This window comes from Muscardinus avellanarius (genome assembly GCF_963383645.1).
Source record: "Muscardinus avellanarius genome assembly, chromosome: 1".
NCBI lineage: Eukaryota > Metazoa > Chordata > Mammalia > Rodentia > Gliridae > Muscardinus > Muscardinus avellanarius.
Window position 1 is genome coordinate 53,513,497 of NC_137786.1, and position 15,032 is coordinate 53,528,528.

The 15,032-nt window shown below is 43.6% G+C and overlaps 1 protein-coding gene across 1 annotated transcript in view; it reads left to right on the plus strand.

The window, feature by feature from the left end:
• Window positions 1-3,615: 3,615 nt before the first annotated feature.
• RGS7BP (regulator of G protein signaling 7 binding protein) overlaps window positions 3,616-15,032 on the plus strand; it is a gene marked incomplete at both ends in the record, with an annotated part of 112,921 nt that continues 101,504 nt past the window's right edge. Inside the window, 2 exons of the mRNA XM_080698744.1 lie at window positions 3,616-3,780; window positions 4,654-4,820. Coding sequence (XP_080554870.1) covers window positions 3,616-3,780; window positions 4,654-4,820 — 332 coding nt within the window. The remainder of the gene's footprint in view (window positions 3,781-4,653; window positions 4,821-15,032) is intronic.

Genomic DNA, 15,032 nt, shown 5'->3' on the forward strand with positions numbered 1-15,032 from the left:
TGAGATGCTCAAATCTGGTGAAAGTTGCTATTTTGTTGGCATGAGAAGAGATAAAATAAGAGAATAGTGGGGAAAGATTTCCAGTGGCTTGACCTCCAGTCTCTTCTCTCCATCCTAGGCCACACACAAGTTAAAAGCAACTCTGATTCCTCACATTCTCCAAAACCCAATCAACTGTGGGCTACTGCAGACATCTTGGAGGTTGGAGGGAGGGGCAGGCAGGGACATAAGTTAATGATAGTGAAAGGGATTTGTATTACAGGACTTGAAGGGTTTGCAAGTGAATATCATCCATCTTTCTTCAAAGCCTCTTATCCAGTCTATTTTATTCTCCACTCTATGTCTTTCTCCTACTCACGTGCCAAAGCCCAGGCACCCAACCTACGTATTCCTTAACCCCTCCTTGCTCCCCTTCTACATGGAATAGGGAGCAAATTTGAGACCCAAGGGAAAAGGAACAACCAGGAATCTGGCTAAGGGTAAACATCTTTGATCTTTTCTGATTCTGAGAGATTTGGCCAAGAGAAGAGCTCTTTCACATTGGTTTCTGGGCCATATAAACACCTAGAGGACAGCAGCTCACAGAGGCCTGAGGGGGCTAATGTCTCCCTCCCCTCATCTCTGATAAAGAAAAATGGCACTGTCTTTTGTAAAGTCATATACATATGCAATTGCAGTTCAATATTCATTCAGACAGCCACCTGTTAGGCTTCAGTTTTCCTATCCAACCAAATCCACGATATCTTTCCAGTACCATTCCAACCCTGATACTATCAAGGTTGAAGGGCTCAGTCCCACAAGACTGCCTTCACTTCAGAGGCTGATCAAAAGTGTCTGCCTCTGGGCTACCCATGCTTCTGTTCAACTTGGCTATAAAATCAGGTATTCCCACAAACCTCCTTTTCAGGTTCAACAATGTGCTGGAATGACTCACAGAACTCGCGGAAGCATTTTGCTGATTATTACTGGTTTATTACAAAGGGTTCAACTCAGGAACAGCCAAAGAGAGGGCACGATGTGGGAGTGGGCGCACAGAGTTTACACCCTGCAGCACCCACATGTCTTCCCCAACCTGGAGACCCCCCCAAATTTATTGTCTTTTAGGGAATTGCTATGAAGGTTTCTGAACACAGACATGCTTGATTAAATAATTGGGCATTGTTGATTCAATCACTTATCCCTTCTCTCTTACCCAGAGGTTAGGAGTGAGGCTGAAAGTTGTCTCTGGTAACAAGAAGCTCCTGTCAAGTTGGGCATAGTGACCCATGCCTGGAATCCTAGTACTTGGGAGGCTAAGACAGGAGGATCAAAGGTTCAATGTTAGCCTCAGCAACTTAGCAGGGCTCTCAGCATCTTAGTGAGACCCTGTTTCAAAACAAAAAATAGGGCTGAGGGTGCAACTCAGAGATAAAATGCCTCTGGGTTCAATCCTCAGTACCACACACAGACAAAAAGCTCCTCTCAGCCAGGTGTGGTGGGCAAACTTGTAATTCCAGTACATGGGAGGCTAAGACAGAAAGATCTCAAGTTCAAAGCCAGCCTCAGATACTTAGGCCCTCTGCAACTTAGTGAGACCTTGTTTCAAAATAAAAAATGAAAGCCGGGCATGGTGGCACAGGCTTGTAATCCCAGCGCTTCGGAGGCTGAGACAGGAGGATTGCACAGGTTTGAAGCCAGCCTCAGCTACTAGTGAGGCTCTCAGCAACTTAGTGAGACCCTCTTTCCAAATAAATTATAAAATAGGGCTGGTGGTGTAGTCCAGAGATAGAAAGCCCCTGGATTCCAACCCCCACCCCCGCCACCAGTACCACAAAAAATAAAATAAAATAAAAAATGAGACAGGAGGATGGGGTTCTCATTTCTCAGATAGCCTCAGCTACTTAGTGAGGCCTTCTGGAACTTAGTGAGGCCCTGTTTCAAAATAAAGAATAGAAAAGGGGGGAAGGGTGTATAGCTCCGGGGTAGAATCCCGATGAGTTTCATCATCCCCAGCACTGGGGAAAAAAAAAAAAAAAATAGGGCTGGAGTATAGCTTGGAGGTAGAATGCCCCAGGTTCAATCCCCAGTGTCAAAAAAGAAAAAAGCTTCTGTCACCCTATTACCCCTGTAATTTCCAAGGTTTTAGGAGCTCTGTGTCAGGAAGTAGGGACAAAAAACAAATATCTCTCTTATGCCACACCACCTCAATGTTTACCTGTCCTGTTTAAAAAAAACCAAAAACCTAGACTCACCTATTTTGCGGTGTTGTCAAGCCTTCTCAGAGCATTCTGTGGAGTACCACACCACTCCCTTTTCTCCCAGAAGGATCTTAGGAAGTCGGTGGTAAGGGTGAACCTAAGTGGCCGAAGACACCCTCCCCCCCTTACATGCAAGCTTTGCCTCCTCTTTCTAAGGCCACTTCAGTGTCCTTTGGGTTGCTGGTGTCCCACAGAGTAGAAAAGACCATTTTAGAGGGTCCAAGGACGTCTGGCTCTTTTTCAGGTCTCTACTGGGAAACTCTTTGCACTGTGTCCTCGGACTCTGAGATGCAAAATCAAGAGCTTCCCTATTGAGGTGGGATGGGGATTGGACCAATGTGTATCACATAAGCCGCCTGCCTCATTGCCACCCCCCTCCAACAAAAAGCAAATCAAAAAACAACTGGGGAAAACAAGCTTTTCTTTTATGTTATCAAGAGATCTTCCCTTTGAAGCAAAAGCCTCCTCCCTCCTGTGGCCCCAGACAGTCTGTCTCAGAGGATGAGGGCCTTCAGCCCACATTGGTTTATTTAAAATCCCGTGTTTATGAACCAGCGTGTGGCAATGTGCTCCACGCTGATGACACTTTTCGTTTCTAATAATAGACCAGATGAAGTAATATCGCAATTGATGTTCCAGGGGATTTGATTGGATAAACGCATAAACTGTGGAGGGAGAAGAGGGTCGTATGGACGGATCACATTAGTATTCCTGTCCTATCAATGTAAGGGGCCGCGACCAACGTCAGCCAGACCGATTCCCTGCGTCTGCCAGTCCCGCCACGGATTCATTTGGGATCCTTGGACCAGCCCGTAGAGACGGGGGATCCAGGCAGTCCATTCGAGCCAATTGCCTGCTGCGGGCACGGCCAGCCCTGCCAGGCCTGCGACTGCGGAGGGAGGGGAGAGAGAACCGAGCGCCGCTGCAGGAAGACACCGGAGCTGGAGCGACACCCCCTCCCGCCCCCCACCTCGCAGCGCAGGCTTTGAAAGCTGCCTCCCCATCTGAATGGAAACTCGCAACCGCGGGGCAGCGCGTTCCTCCTCGCTCAGCCTGGCGATCCATGCCGAGAGGAAGGCGGTGCGAGCCCACGCCAGCGCCCAGCTCCCGGGACCGCGCGGGCAATGCTGCTGCTGAGCAGAACTTGATCGCGCCCCTTCCTCGCTGCTAGGGGAAGCGATGCTGCACGGCGCGGCCGGCGCTGCCCCGGCTCTCCTTCAGGCTGAAGGTTACCCACCCGCGCAGCCGGCTCCGACCTCGTGAGCTGCGCGCCTCGGTCCCGGCTCCGGCTGCCTGGCGGCGGCGTGCAGGGCAACCACCGGGCCGCCCGCGCCGGGGCGCACTGCACCAGCGGCTTCGGCTTGGTGGATGTGTATGCATGAGTTCTGCACCGAATGGGCGCAAAAAGCGCCCCAGCCGGTCCGCCCGCTCCTCGATCTTCCAGATCAGCAAGCCCCCGCTGCAGAGCGCGGATTGGGAGCGCAGGGGCAGCGGCTCCGAAAGCGCCCACAAAACCCAACGAGCCCTGGACGACTGCAAGATGGTGGGTAAAAACTGCCTCTCTCTCTCTCTCTCTCTCTCTCTCTCTCTCTCTCTCTCTCTCTCTCGGGCGGGGGGAGTCGTGTATCTTAATCTTGTTCGCTCGAGTGCGAGCCACTCCCCACCCTCAGCTCTTCCAAGCCGATCACGTGCCTGGGACTATTTTTAAATCTGCAGTCCCCCAGAGTCGGGGGTGACACCCGGGTCGTTAGGGCCCCTCGGAGAGGGGTGCCAGGATCGGGGTCAGAGGCTATAGGTTGTGCGTGGTAGGAGGGTGGGTGCGGAAGGCTGGGTGAACTGGATCGCTCACCGGGAAGGAGGGGTTGCGAGGTGGGGGTGCAAGCTTCGTGGCCAGACAGTAGCAAACAAACCCAAGCAGAGCGCACGGGGCGCTGCGGAGGGGACGAAGGCTCTCCCAGAGGCTGTGGCCAGTCTTCCCGGCAGGCTCCAGAGCCAGGGGGTCGGTGGCGGCAGGAGGCGAATGGTTCACCTATTAAATCACTTCTGGTCTCCCCAGCCCCTTGACACTCAAATCTAGCTGTAGCAGAACGGGGCCATGTGCGAGTCCCCCCAGCCTCGTTCTCTGGTGACCTGGGGATGGCATGACAGCTCTCCAAATCTGCTCTTTCAGACCCAAACTGAATCTGAAAGGGTGGGGGTAAGTGGGTCTGCCCATAGAGCTCCATGGCCAGCCTCGCTTACGGAGAAGAAACACTGGCTTTGGACACAAAGAGGCTTGCCAGGTCTGTACCTTAAGCTTTACACAGTTCATAGACTCTAGCTGGAGACTGGGGAGCTGGCTCAGAGGTCAGTGAAGTCCCCCATTGATGGATACCCAGATTGGAAACTTTCTGATAATGAGTATTCTTTTTTCCAGCTTGTGCAAGAGTTCAACACACAAGTGGCCCTGTACCGAGAGTTGGTCATTTCTATTGGGGATGTCTCTGTCAGCTGTCCCTCCCTCCGAGCAGAAATGCACAAGACAAGAACCAAAGGCTGTGAAATGGCCCGTCAGGCACACCAAAAACTGGCTGCCATCTCAGGGTAGGAGACTCTTGGCTCTATCTGGTACTTCATACACTCCGAGTGTAAATACTGACAGAATGGTATGGTGACCAAGGCCCAGAAGGGATTTCTGCAAATATGGTATTGTAACAATCACCCTGTGATGGAATTCTTTAGAGAGCTGTAAACAAACTAAAGCTGAACCAGAATCTGAAGGCAGTATGATTTTGGTATACGTTTATGATTTGGATCATTAAGTGATCCTTAAAAAATTAACTTTCAATATGCTGGCTGCATACTCGAATTTGGGGGTTAAGATGGAGGGTGTTAAACATGAAAGTAAAGTTAAATCATCATGCCTCAAGCTTATTTTGTCATCTGTTGCCAAACAAAAGGGCTGCGCTGTAGAGAGAAAATCTTTGCTAAATCCCAGATTTACTATTTATACCATGTGATAAATTCCTATAATTCCACTTAAAATAAAATTCCTAAAAATAAAGTCTTGGATATGAATTTCTCTCTTCACTGTAGTGATACTGAAAGAGAAGTTTTAACATAAGTAAAGATGTTAACATATTAGAGAAATATACAAATCTAAGTAAATTTAAGCTATTTTTGTTCCCCCTGCAAGTTTTATTGATTTTTTAAAATCGTATTTATGAATTCCCAAGTCCATGTGAAGTGATAATAGAGTTAATGAAAACTTTTCTCCTGGGACTCCATCTACTCCTTGGTTTCCATATTGGGAGAAAAGTTAGCTAGGAGTTTGTTGACAGTTGCTATTTTCAAGTATTTACAGCAAGGAAACACAGAAATCCTTGTATAGATGCACCAATATGAGTGCTTGGACCATTCGTGGACTTTGTTTATCTGCATAAAGATAGCTTTATCATAATAGAAGTTCAAACTAGACAGACCCACTTGATAATGTTGCAGTTTGAACACTTGAAGGAATTATATTGAATCTTCTCCTTTGTAATTTTTAATGCCGATAATATGCATGGTGACTATTACAGTTTATGAAGATTAGAAAACCATAATTTTCTTCTCTTAATAACTAGTTTACTCTTGACAATGAGCGTTTTATATCAAGAAAAAAGATAAATATCTCTAATTTCCTTGAAATGAGGGATGAACAAAACATGTTACAAACTTATTTAGTAGGAACATTGAAAAACTTTGTCTTTTTCCAGTTTCAATGTACCTAACAGGAAGTGAGTCTCTGGAAATAAAGGGGAAGGAAGTATTTCAAGAAATGCGGCTGGGATAAATCTCAGACCAGGGAAGAAATAAACTACGAGAAGCATGGAGATGAGTAGTGATGTTAGTAAAGACACAGTGACTCGGAAGTCCAGCAGGTTAGGACGAGGAATCTTTCTGCACTGTCATCGAGGGGTAGTGTCTCTGTAACTGTGGTGTCTAAGAGTGTAGAAAGGGGTTATATTCAAAATCTCCATAGGCTGAAGCTGACAATGAGAACATAATCTAATCGGAAAAGGTGGCCTAGGGAGATGAATGAGGAATTCGGTTTATTTTGCTTTGCAAAATGAAACTGGGTTCTTCTAAAGGTTTAGAAAAAAAGGGAATTCCAACTGTTGGCTAAAAGTTGAGTTTAGGAGATTTTGGTGGATTGTATTTACTTTGGTCTCTGCAGCCCATTGCCATTTGCCTCCTATGCACTGAAGGTTTGTATTAATGGGGGGTAAGATTCATGTAGAATTAGTGAGAAAACAAGGTGTTATTAGATTCTTGTAAAGGTGAGGCCAACTTCAGAAAATGGCCTGGGGGTGAGGGGGGAAATGGTCTAGGAGAGAAGTTGACACACTTTCTCCCTGAAAAAAGAATAAATAATGAAATGCAGTTTCATGTTCTTTATAAAAATGACAGCAATATACTTGTAGGCAATCCCTTTAGTTCCTCACCATCCGGGCTCCATTGATGAAGGATGGGATTCCCTTTGGCAGAATTCTGTTTCTGATACTGCTTATGGTGTGCGTTCTTGTCGTAAGCTTGATGTGAGGGCTGTAAGATTCAGTTGACAATTTGAAGGGGAAGGGTGAAAAAGTGAAAGTTCTTAGGGGAAAGTCAAGAGAAAGACTGGGTTTCTTGAGTGCCCCTTATTTGTGTCAAGTCAAGCTTTTTGTAAAATAGTCACCCAAGGGAAGAATATTATCCTTATCCTACAAATAAGCCTCAGAGAGATTAGGAAATTTGACCAAGGACTCAGCTGAGAAGTGTAGCAACTCTAATTCAACCCTGAATTTCCTTCTTAAGTTCATAGTCTTTACCCTATATGATGAGGCCATTCAAAGAGGCACAAAGTACTGGTAAAGAGACTCAGAGTGCTAAGAATGCCCCAAATGGATAAGTTTAAAAAAAAAATCAGACTTAGCCCAATGTGGTAGTGTACACTTTTAATCCCAGTACTTAGGAGACTGAGACTGAAGGATTACAGGTTCACAACCAGCCTCAGCAACTTAGTGAGGCCTTCTGGAATTTAAACCCTATTTCAAAATAAAAGAATAAGATAGAAGCCAGGCTTGTAATTCACACTTGTAATCCTAGTTCTTGAGAGGCTGAAACAGGAGGATCACAGATTTGAAGCCAACCTTGGCAACTTAGTAAACTAGGTTTCCAAATAACAAAGTAAAAAGATCTGAGGGTGTATCTTCAAGGTAGAATGCCCCTGCGTTCAATTTACAGTAACACACACACACACACACACACACACACACACACACACACACACACAGAATCAAACATAGCTAGGGGTGTATCTCAGTGGTAGAATGACCCTAGGATCCATCCCTGGTACCACAACAAACAAACAAACAATAACAACAACAAAAACCAGACCAACTAAAAGGAGCAACTCACAAAATACTGCATATTATAGGATTTCACTTTTATGAAATGCCCAGAAAGAAAAAATCTATAGGGACAGTAAGCAGGTTACTGATTGCCTGGAACTGGAGGTGGGAGCAGATAGTGACTGAAGATGGTCTCAAGGAATCTCTCTAGGGTTATGGAAATATTCCAAAATTGGACTTAGGTGATAGTTGTACAACTCTGAGTATTTACTAAAATCAATTAGATTGACCACTAAGCATGAGTTAATTTTATGGTATGAAGAGAATATCTCTATAAATGTTTTTTTTTAAAGGTGTTATCACCACCACCATAACTAACGGGTGGTATTTTGTTAGCTTTTTTTTTTCTTTTCTGCAGATGTAGCTTGTAGGGATGAAAGAAAAAGTAAAACTTGTCTATCCATACTTTCATAAAAATGCCTGCTACATCTAAGCTCATCATCTAAGCTTCAATGCTCCGGCGAGGGCAGGACTTGAAGAAGAGAATTTGTTCATTTCTTACCGATACAGATCATCTCTTTTTTGTTTACTAGCTGAATTTGAGGGACAGAGATAAGAGATAGGATTGAATGTAGATAGTGTAAAAAGCAAATAAGGCAAAACAGGAAGAAAAATAATGAGTTAGAAGTAAGCCACAAAGGTATATCCCTTTTATCCCTGAACAATTGAAACCCTCAAGAAATCGCTAGCAGCCACAAAGGAGAAAATGCAGCCTATTTCTCACTCTCTAACCCTGCATAAGAAGGCCATTTTGCCAACACAATCACGTTCTCAAATGGTGTTTGGATCCACAGCTGTCTGAGCATGGCCTTTGCTTTCAAAGGCATCAAGTGTCTTCCCCAGACCCAGCCACGTAAATCAGGAGTCTCCTGTGCCTGGTGAGATTTACCAAGTTTATTATATCTTTACAACCCAGATCCTGTCCTAGATATTAAGACTGGGAGAAGCTTTATGGATCACTTGCAAGAGTGGTACACAAACTTTTTCTCAGCAGCAAATCCCCCCTTTAATCTAAATATGGAAGGTTAAATTTGTAAGGCAGGTCAAGCTGGGCATGATGGTGCATGCCTGTAATACCAGTACTTGGGAGGGTAAGACAGGAGGCTTACAGGTTTGAGACCAGCCTCGGCAACTTAGTAAAACTCTCAGCAACCTAGAGAGACCCTATTTCAAAACAAAAAATAAAAAGGACTAGGGGTATAGCTTGGAGGTTGAATGAACTCAGCAAAACACACACACACACACACACACACACACACACACACACACACGCACACACACGTTATTGAGAGAGAAAGGAGAGAGAGTGAGGGAGGAAGGGATAGAGGAGAGAAAGAAGAGAAAGAGAGGAGGAGGGAGGATGGGGGGGGGATATGCATAGGTCTGTGAGCACGTCTGGGTGTCTGGGCAGGCAGCAGCTCAGACCCTCCCTGTCTCCTTGGACTTCCTTCCGAAAGTGACTTCCAAGATACCTTCAAAGAATCCCTAGGGCTCCAGGGCAGTTTATATTTGAGGAATCTGAGATTCAGATTAAAATGTCTTTAGAGGCATCTCAGCAAAGTACACATGGAGATTTTGGAGCCAGACAGACCTGAGATGAATACTGTCTTTTATGACCTTGAAGGAATTAATGCTCTACCAATTCCTTCATCTGAACTAGTTGCCATGCTTGCTTATGGGAACTGAGAGGACATAGTGGCTGAGTATCCAGAGCAGGAACCACGTAACCAGCCCGTCTAATGCAGTGACAGGCAGAGGCTGCCTGAGATTGGAATCTGGTCTCCTGCTCCCTGTTCTAGTGCCTATTCCACTGACCCCACCACCTCCTGAGAATGATGAGGAAAGGGTGCAGAGGACCAGGGGAGCTGGTGCTGTGGCCGGTGGGCTGCTGGGTTGGATTCCTTTTCTGATGCTATTTCTGTATCTGTGTTGGACCAAATCTTCCTCACACCAATATTTTCTGTTAATGGCTGCTGAGGAGAGTTGATATGTAGAAGGGCATATACTAGATCTTAAGAAAAAGGCTTAACCTGGGTGTTGTAATGCAGGCTTGCAATCCCAATACTTGAGAGGCTAAGATAGGAAGATCACAGGTTCATGGCCAGCCTCAGCAACATAAAGAGGCCATCTGCAACTTGGTGAGAACCTGTTTCAAAATAAAAAAAAATAGCTCTAATACCAAGAGAAAAAAAAATAAAGACAAGAAAGAAAGGAAAGAAAGAAAGGAAAGAAAGAAAGAAAGAAAGAAAGAAAGAAAGAAAAGAAAGAAAGGTATAAGAGGCAAGATAGTGTCGTGGAGAAAAGCACTGACTCTAAATCAGATTAGATCTGGATAAAATCCTGGCTTTACCACTCACTGAAGATATGTTTTCAAGTTAATATGCAATCTGCTTCACGGAGTGGCATGGGCTATCGGGTACAGTGCCCAAGTGTGTAAAAACTCTGGGCCAGACTGGTATAGTGCTGCCATTGACAAGTGGTGTGACCTTGGATCAAGGTCTTTCTCTGCTTCATTTTCCTAATCAGCAAAATGGGTTGGTAAATAATGGGACCAGCGTGTACAGCATTCTAAGGATCAAGTACTTAGAAGGCTGTCTATCATATAGGAAGTTGCTATTATTATTAAGTATAGGTTGGCATTAGTATCATTATTAAGACAAAATTCAGGCCGGGTATGATTATGTACAATTGTAATTCCAGTACTTCAAAACTGATAGAGGAGGATCCCAGGTTTGAGGTTAGCTTCAGCAACTTAAGAGAGACCCTGTCTCAAAAATACAAAAGGGATTGGGTCTGGTTCAGAGGTAGCACTCCCTTGTTTAATCCTCCATACCCACCACAAAAGACAAAATTCAGATAGTCAAGATATATATTTGCATAAAAATTTATATTAATCCACCAAATATTTTTTCAATAAATATTTTGGCTGAAATACAGTCTTATTTGCCTCTATTTCTTATATTATGTTCTGAGGAATTTTCTATGATGAAGTTTCCAAGACTGCCATCCAAAGTCCTGTTCTTGAACATTACATTACAAATAATATGGAGAAATCTTTGGGTTTAGAAATGCTTTCTTTGGATACAACAGCCTGGATATCTCATAAATCACATGATACTTAAAATATATTTTATCTAGTTCTGTGTGACATTGGACAAGTCTATGAAGTCCCTTGTACCTCTACAGGAGAGGGTCAAACTGCACTCTCAGTCTCCTGGCTGCATCACGCAGTATTCTACATTAATTGATGTAGAATCACATAGATTTTGTTTACAGAACTGAGCTGAGAAGTAATAAGCAGCACACAGAGCTTTTGGTGATTAAATCCCAATCACGGCATTTTGGGATCTGAACATATAACTACATTTACAAGAAGAATCTTAATTTCCTGATAACTTTCTCAAGCAATGTAATGAATTATCCTAGGGACTCATAACTACAGATTTCAGATTTCCCCTCCAGCAATGATTTCCTGACCAGCCAGGCCTGTATTTCCATTGCACCCTCTCCCTACCTGCCCATTGTCTATTTTAGTTTTGTTTTCTGTTTAAATTTTCTGCTCCATTTTTTTCTAGTTCCATTTCTAGCTGGATTCTGGTCCATTCCCTTGCTCCATTTGTTAGTAAATTGGGAGGTGAGAGAATAAAAAGAGGGAAGATAAAGAACTGCAGCCTAGTAAAGACCTTCTCAATGCTGGGTCCAAGACAGCAGTGACTCCATGGGGTGGGAGAGTGTGGAAGAAGAGCTTGGTGGCCTGGAGGCAGAGCCTCGGTTTTCTTTCATCCAGACAATGAAGGAGACAGAGGAGGCCTTCAGTGGGCTATGGTAGCCTCTTCTGTTAGCCGGCATGCCAGGCCACTGACTCTGTCCTTAATTTTCCCTTCCTATGACAAGTGCTTTATTTCAGTCATTTTAACTCTTGCTGGTCAAATAGTGAAAGGCAAATTATGTCTATACCAAAAGAATATACTGTCCATTAAGATAATGATTGCAAGGTGTGGCAGCATATACCTATAATCTCAGTACTTGAGGCTGAGACAGGAGGATCATAGATTCAAGGACAGCCTCGGGAATTTAGCAGGACTCTCAGTAACCTAGCAAGACCCTGTCTCAAGATAAAAAATAAAAAGTGCTGGCAGTGTTGCTCAGAAGTAGAATGCCCTTAGGTTCCGACCTCAGTACCCCCTGGTGATTTACTGGCCATCTTGGTGTTCCTTGGCTGGTCACAGCATCTCTGGCTTCAACCTTATGGGGCATTGCATTTCCTTTCAGTGTGTCTCTGTCCAAATTCCCCCTTTTTACAAGGACACAAGCCATATTGGATTAGGTCATGTTCCAGTATGACCTCATTCTAACTGAACTATTTGTACCTATAGTGACTCTACTTACAAAAAGGAAGGGAGGTGACATGCTGAGATGCCGGAGGTTAAAACCTTAAATCTAGCCGGGCGTGGTGGCACACGCTTGTAATCCCCGCGCTTGAGAGGTGGAGACAGGAGGATGGCGCTGGTTCGGAGCCAGCCTTGCTGGCTTAAGAGACCCTGTTTCCAAATTAAAAATATAAAACAGGTCTGGGAGTGTAGCCCGGAGGTAGAAAGGCTTCCACCAGGAACCCCAGTACCACCAAAAAAAAAAAAAAAAAAAAACACCCTCAAATGTAAATCTGGGGAGGACATAATTCCTCCCATAACAAAAATCCTTTGATTTATCTGCAGTGGAACACACACTTCGAGTTCTTTGGCCTAAAATAGAGGTGGGATTTTTCCAGGACCATCAACATACTCTCCCTTCACTTTCACAGAGAGGTTCTAGGACCTAATGTTTCATATTTGTAAAATAGTGACTTTTTATCTTAGGGGTAGAGTTTTTGACCACAGAATAGAATTATTTCTATATAAAATGGATATATGTTCACAAATATATCTCCACTATGGCTAGCCCTTCACTCTAACCAATATAATTACTGACATCTGAAGATGGAACAAAAATCCAACTGCAATAGAAGATACTGGAGAGAGAGATGACGCCTGTGCTGACCCATGGGTCGGATGCCCACTTTCCCTGGCGTGCGGGGAGGACCAAGCAGGTGGTGGTCGCTCGGTTTTAGTTAAGGACTATGAACATAGTCTGAAGCACGTGAGAGGGTCTCAACTCACACCAGACTAGGAAAGAGAGTTATTAATAGCCGTGAAACTGGGTGTGGTATTTCTTCTAGGAAAGTGCTCTCCCATTGCCTGTGAAGTTAGATCTTTTAATGTTTTGAACAGCCTTAATGTCTTTCACCTTGTTAGAGCTTTCTTAATAGATGTTTCAATTAGAGAGAAAAATTGAATTTAAAACAAACATTAGGAAAACTCACCATCAACTTATTATTTATACTAGGAAGTGTAAGAGCAGGGCTTTACAGTGTTTAATTCCTTTCTGCGCCCAGGTGGCATGCTCGGTGGCAGTATGTGTGTCTTGTTTGTTCCTTCAGTTTAGTTATTATTTCAAAGTCTATTCTTAAAAGAAATGGTATAAGGAGGGTGTGGTGGTGCGCACTTGTAATCCCAGTACTCAGGAGGCTGAGACAAGAGGACCGCAGGTTCTAGGACAGCCTCAGCTACTTAGTGAGGCCCTCTGCAACTTAGTGAGACCTTGTTTCAAAATAAAGAATAAAAAATAGGGCTGGGAGTGTTGCTTGGCGATAGAATGCCCCTGGATTCCATCATCAGTACTGCAAAATAAATAAATATATAAAAAAAGAAACTGTTCTTGAAACAGACTTCAGTAAGAATTGAGAGATTAATTGCCAAGTATGGTTGTACACACCTGTAATTCCATTATTTGAGAGGTTGACACAGGAAGATTGCAGGTTCAAGGCTAGCCTAAGCAACTTAGTGAGACCCTCAGTAATTTAGCAAGACCTCGTTTGAAAATAAAGCATAAAATAGGGCTGGGTTTGTAGCTCAGAGGGGCAATGACTTGAGTTCCATCCCCAGTATGAAGAAAAAAAAAAAGAAGAAAAATTAACTGAGAGATTAATTTAGTTCATATTTTATGACATTTCTACTATTATTTCTATTTTATAACTCTAAAAGCAATCTGTTTATTTTTAAATAATAGGGGACTTGAAGAGCATACCCAAGATCAATTTCTGAGGCATAAGCCTTCGTTGTTATTACAAACCAGTGATCATTGTGTTCTTTTAGAATTACTCAGACAGTAATTATGTTTAATCTAGGTTATTTTTCAAAATATCATCATAATACCTCTCTGCTTGGTGGCTTTATATTAAATAGCTAAATAATCACTCATGTCTTTTAGAATTGTTCTTTAAACTTTTAGCCCTTGAGAGTTCCGTTGTGTTGTATCTCAGAGACATCTAGATGTGACTGGATGCCAGATCAGTAACTAGATTGCTTCTTCATTTATTTTCTTTGCTTTGTAAGACATTTTTTTAAAAAAAAAAAATCTTTAACTTTTACTTATATACATAAACACACACAACTTATTTGTAAAATGACTCTTGTAGGATAAAGCATCTTTTACATAAGCTGATTTAGCTAATAAATATTCCAACCTAGTGAGAGAAGCCAGACATAATCTGTTTAAAAAGATTAATTTTTGCAGCTGTAGATACATAGTAAACTAATAATCTAAACCAATTTAACTGATTTTAAGCAAAAGAGGGATACATACATACTCACCCAGAAGGACCCACACCCCTATAGACTGTTCAGTCACTAAGAATATCTGGAAGTTCCCCCACTCTACAGCCCCCCAAATGTGAACAAATCCTGTAGTGTTTTCTCCTTTTCGGTGTCAATTGGCTCCTTGTTTGCTCATTTCCACAGCTATCCATCCCCTCAGGCCATCAACTACCAGAGTGCCTCCCCGCCACTCTCCTTGCCTGCAGCCTCTCCTCTTCTCTTGAATTTATTCACCACATTCAGTCTAATCCTCCCAAAACACTCCTCTGATCTTGTTACTTCTTTGCTTTAAACACTTCCAAAGATTCTCCACTTCCAAAAGCAGTGTATCTGCAGACATGATCCCTAGATTTCTGTATCACCTAGTCCTCAGACCTAAGGAGCTAAAACCGCTGGGCATGAGACCTGAAAACTTGAATTGTTAACAAGCATCGCTGCATCCCCCAGGAGAACCTGGAACATGCTACATATGAGACTTGTCAACCGAAGTCAGTGATTCTCAACCTACACTGCACGGGGAAATCACTGGGCAGTGTTAACACTTGGTGATACCCCAGTTCCATCCCTAGAATTTCTGATTCATTTTTTAATACAAATTTATATTGAACATAAATGGTATACATTTAAACTATACTTGGTGCCCTCTCCCCCCCCCCCCGCCCCCGTTTTCCCTTCACCGAATTTCTGAT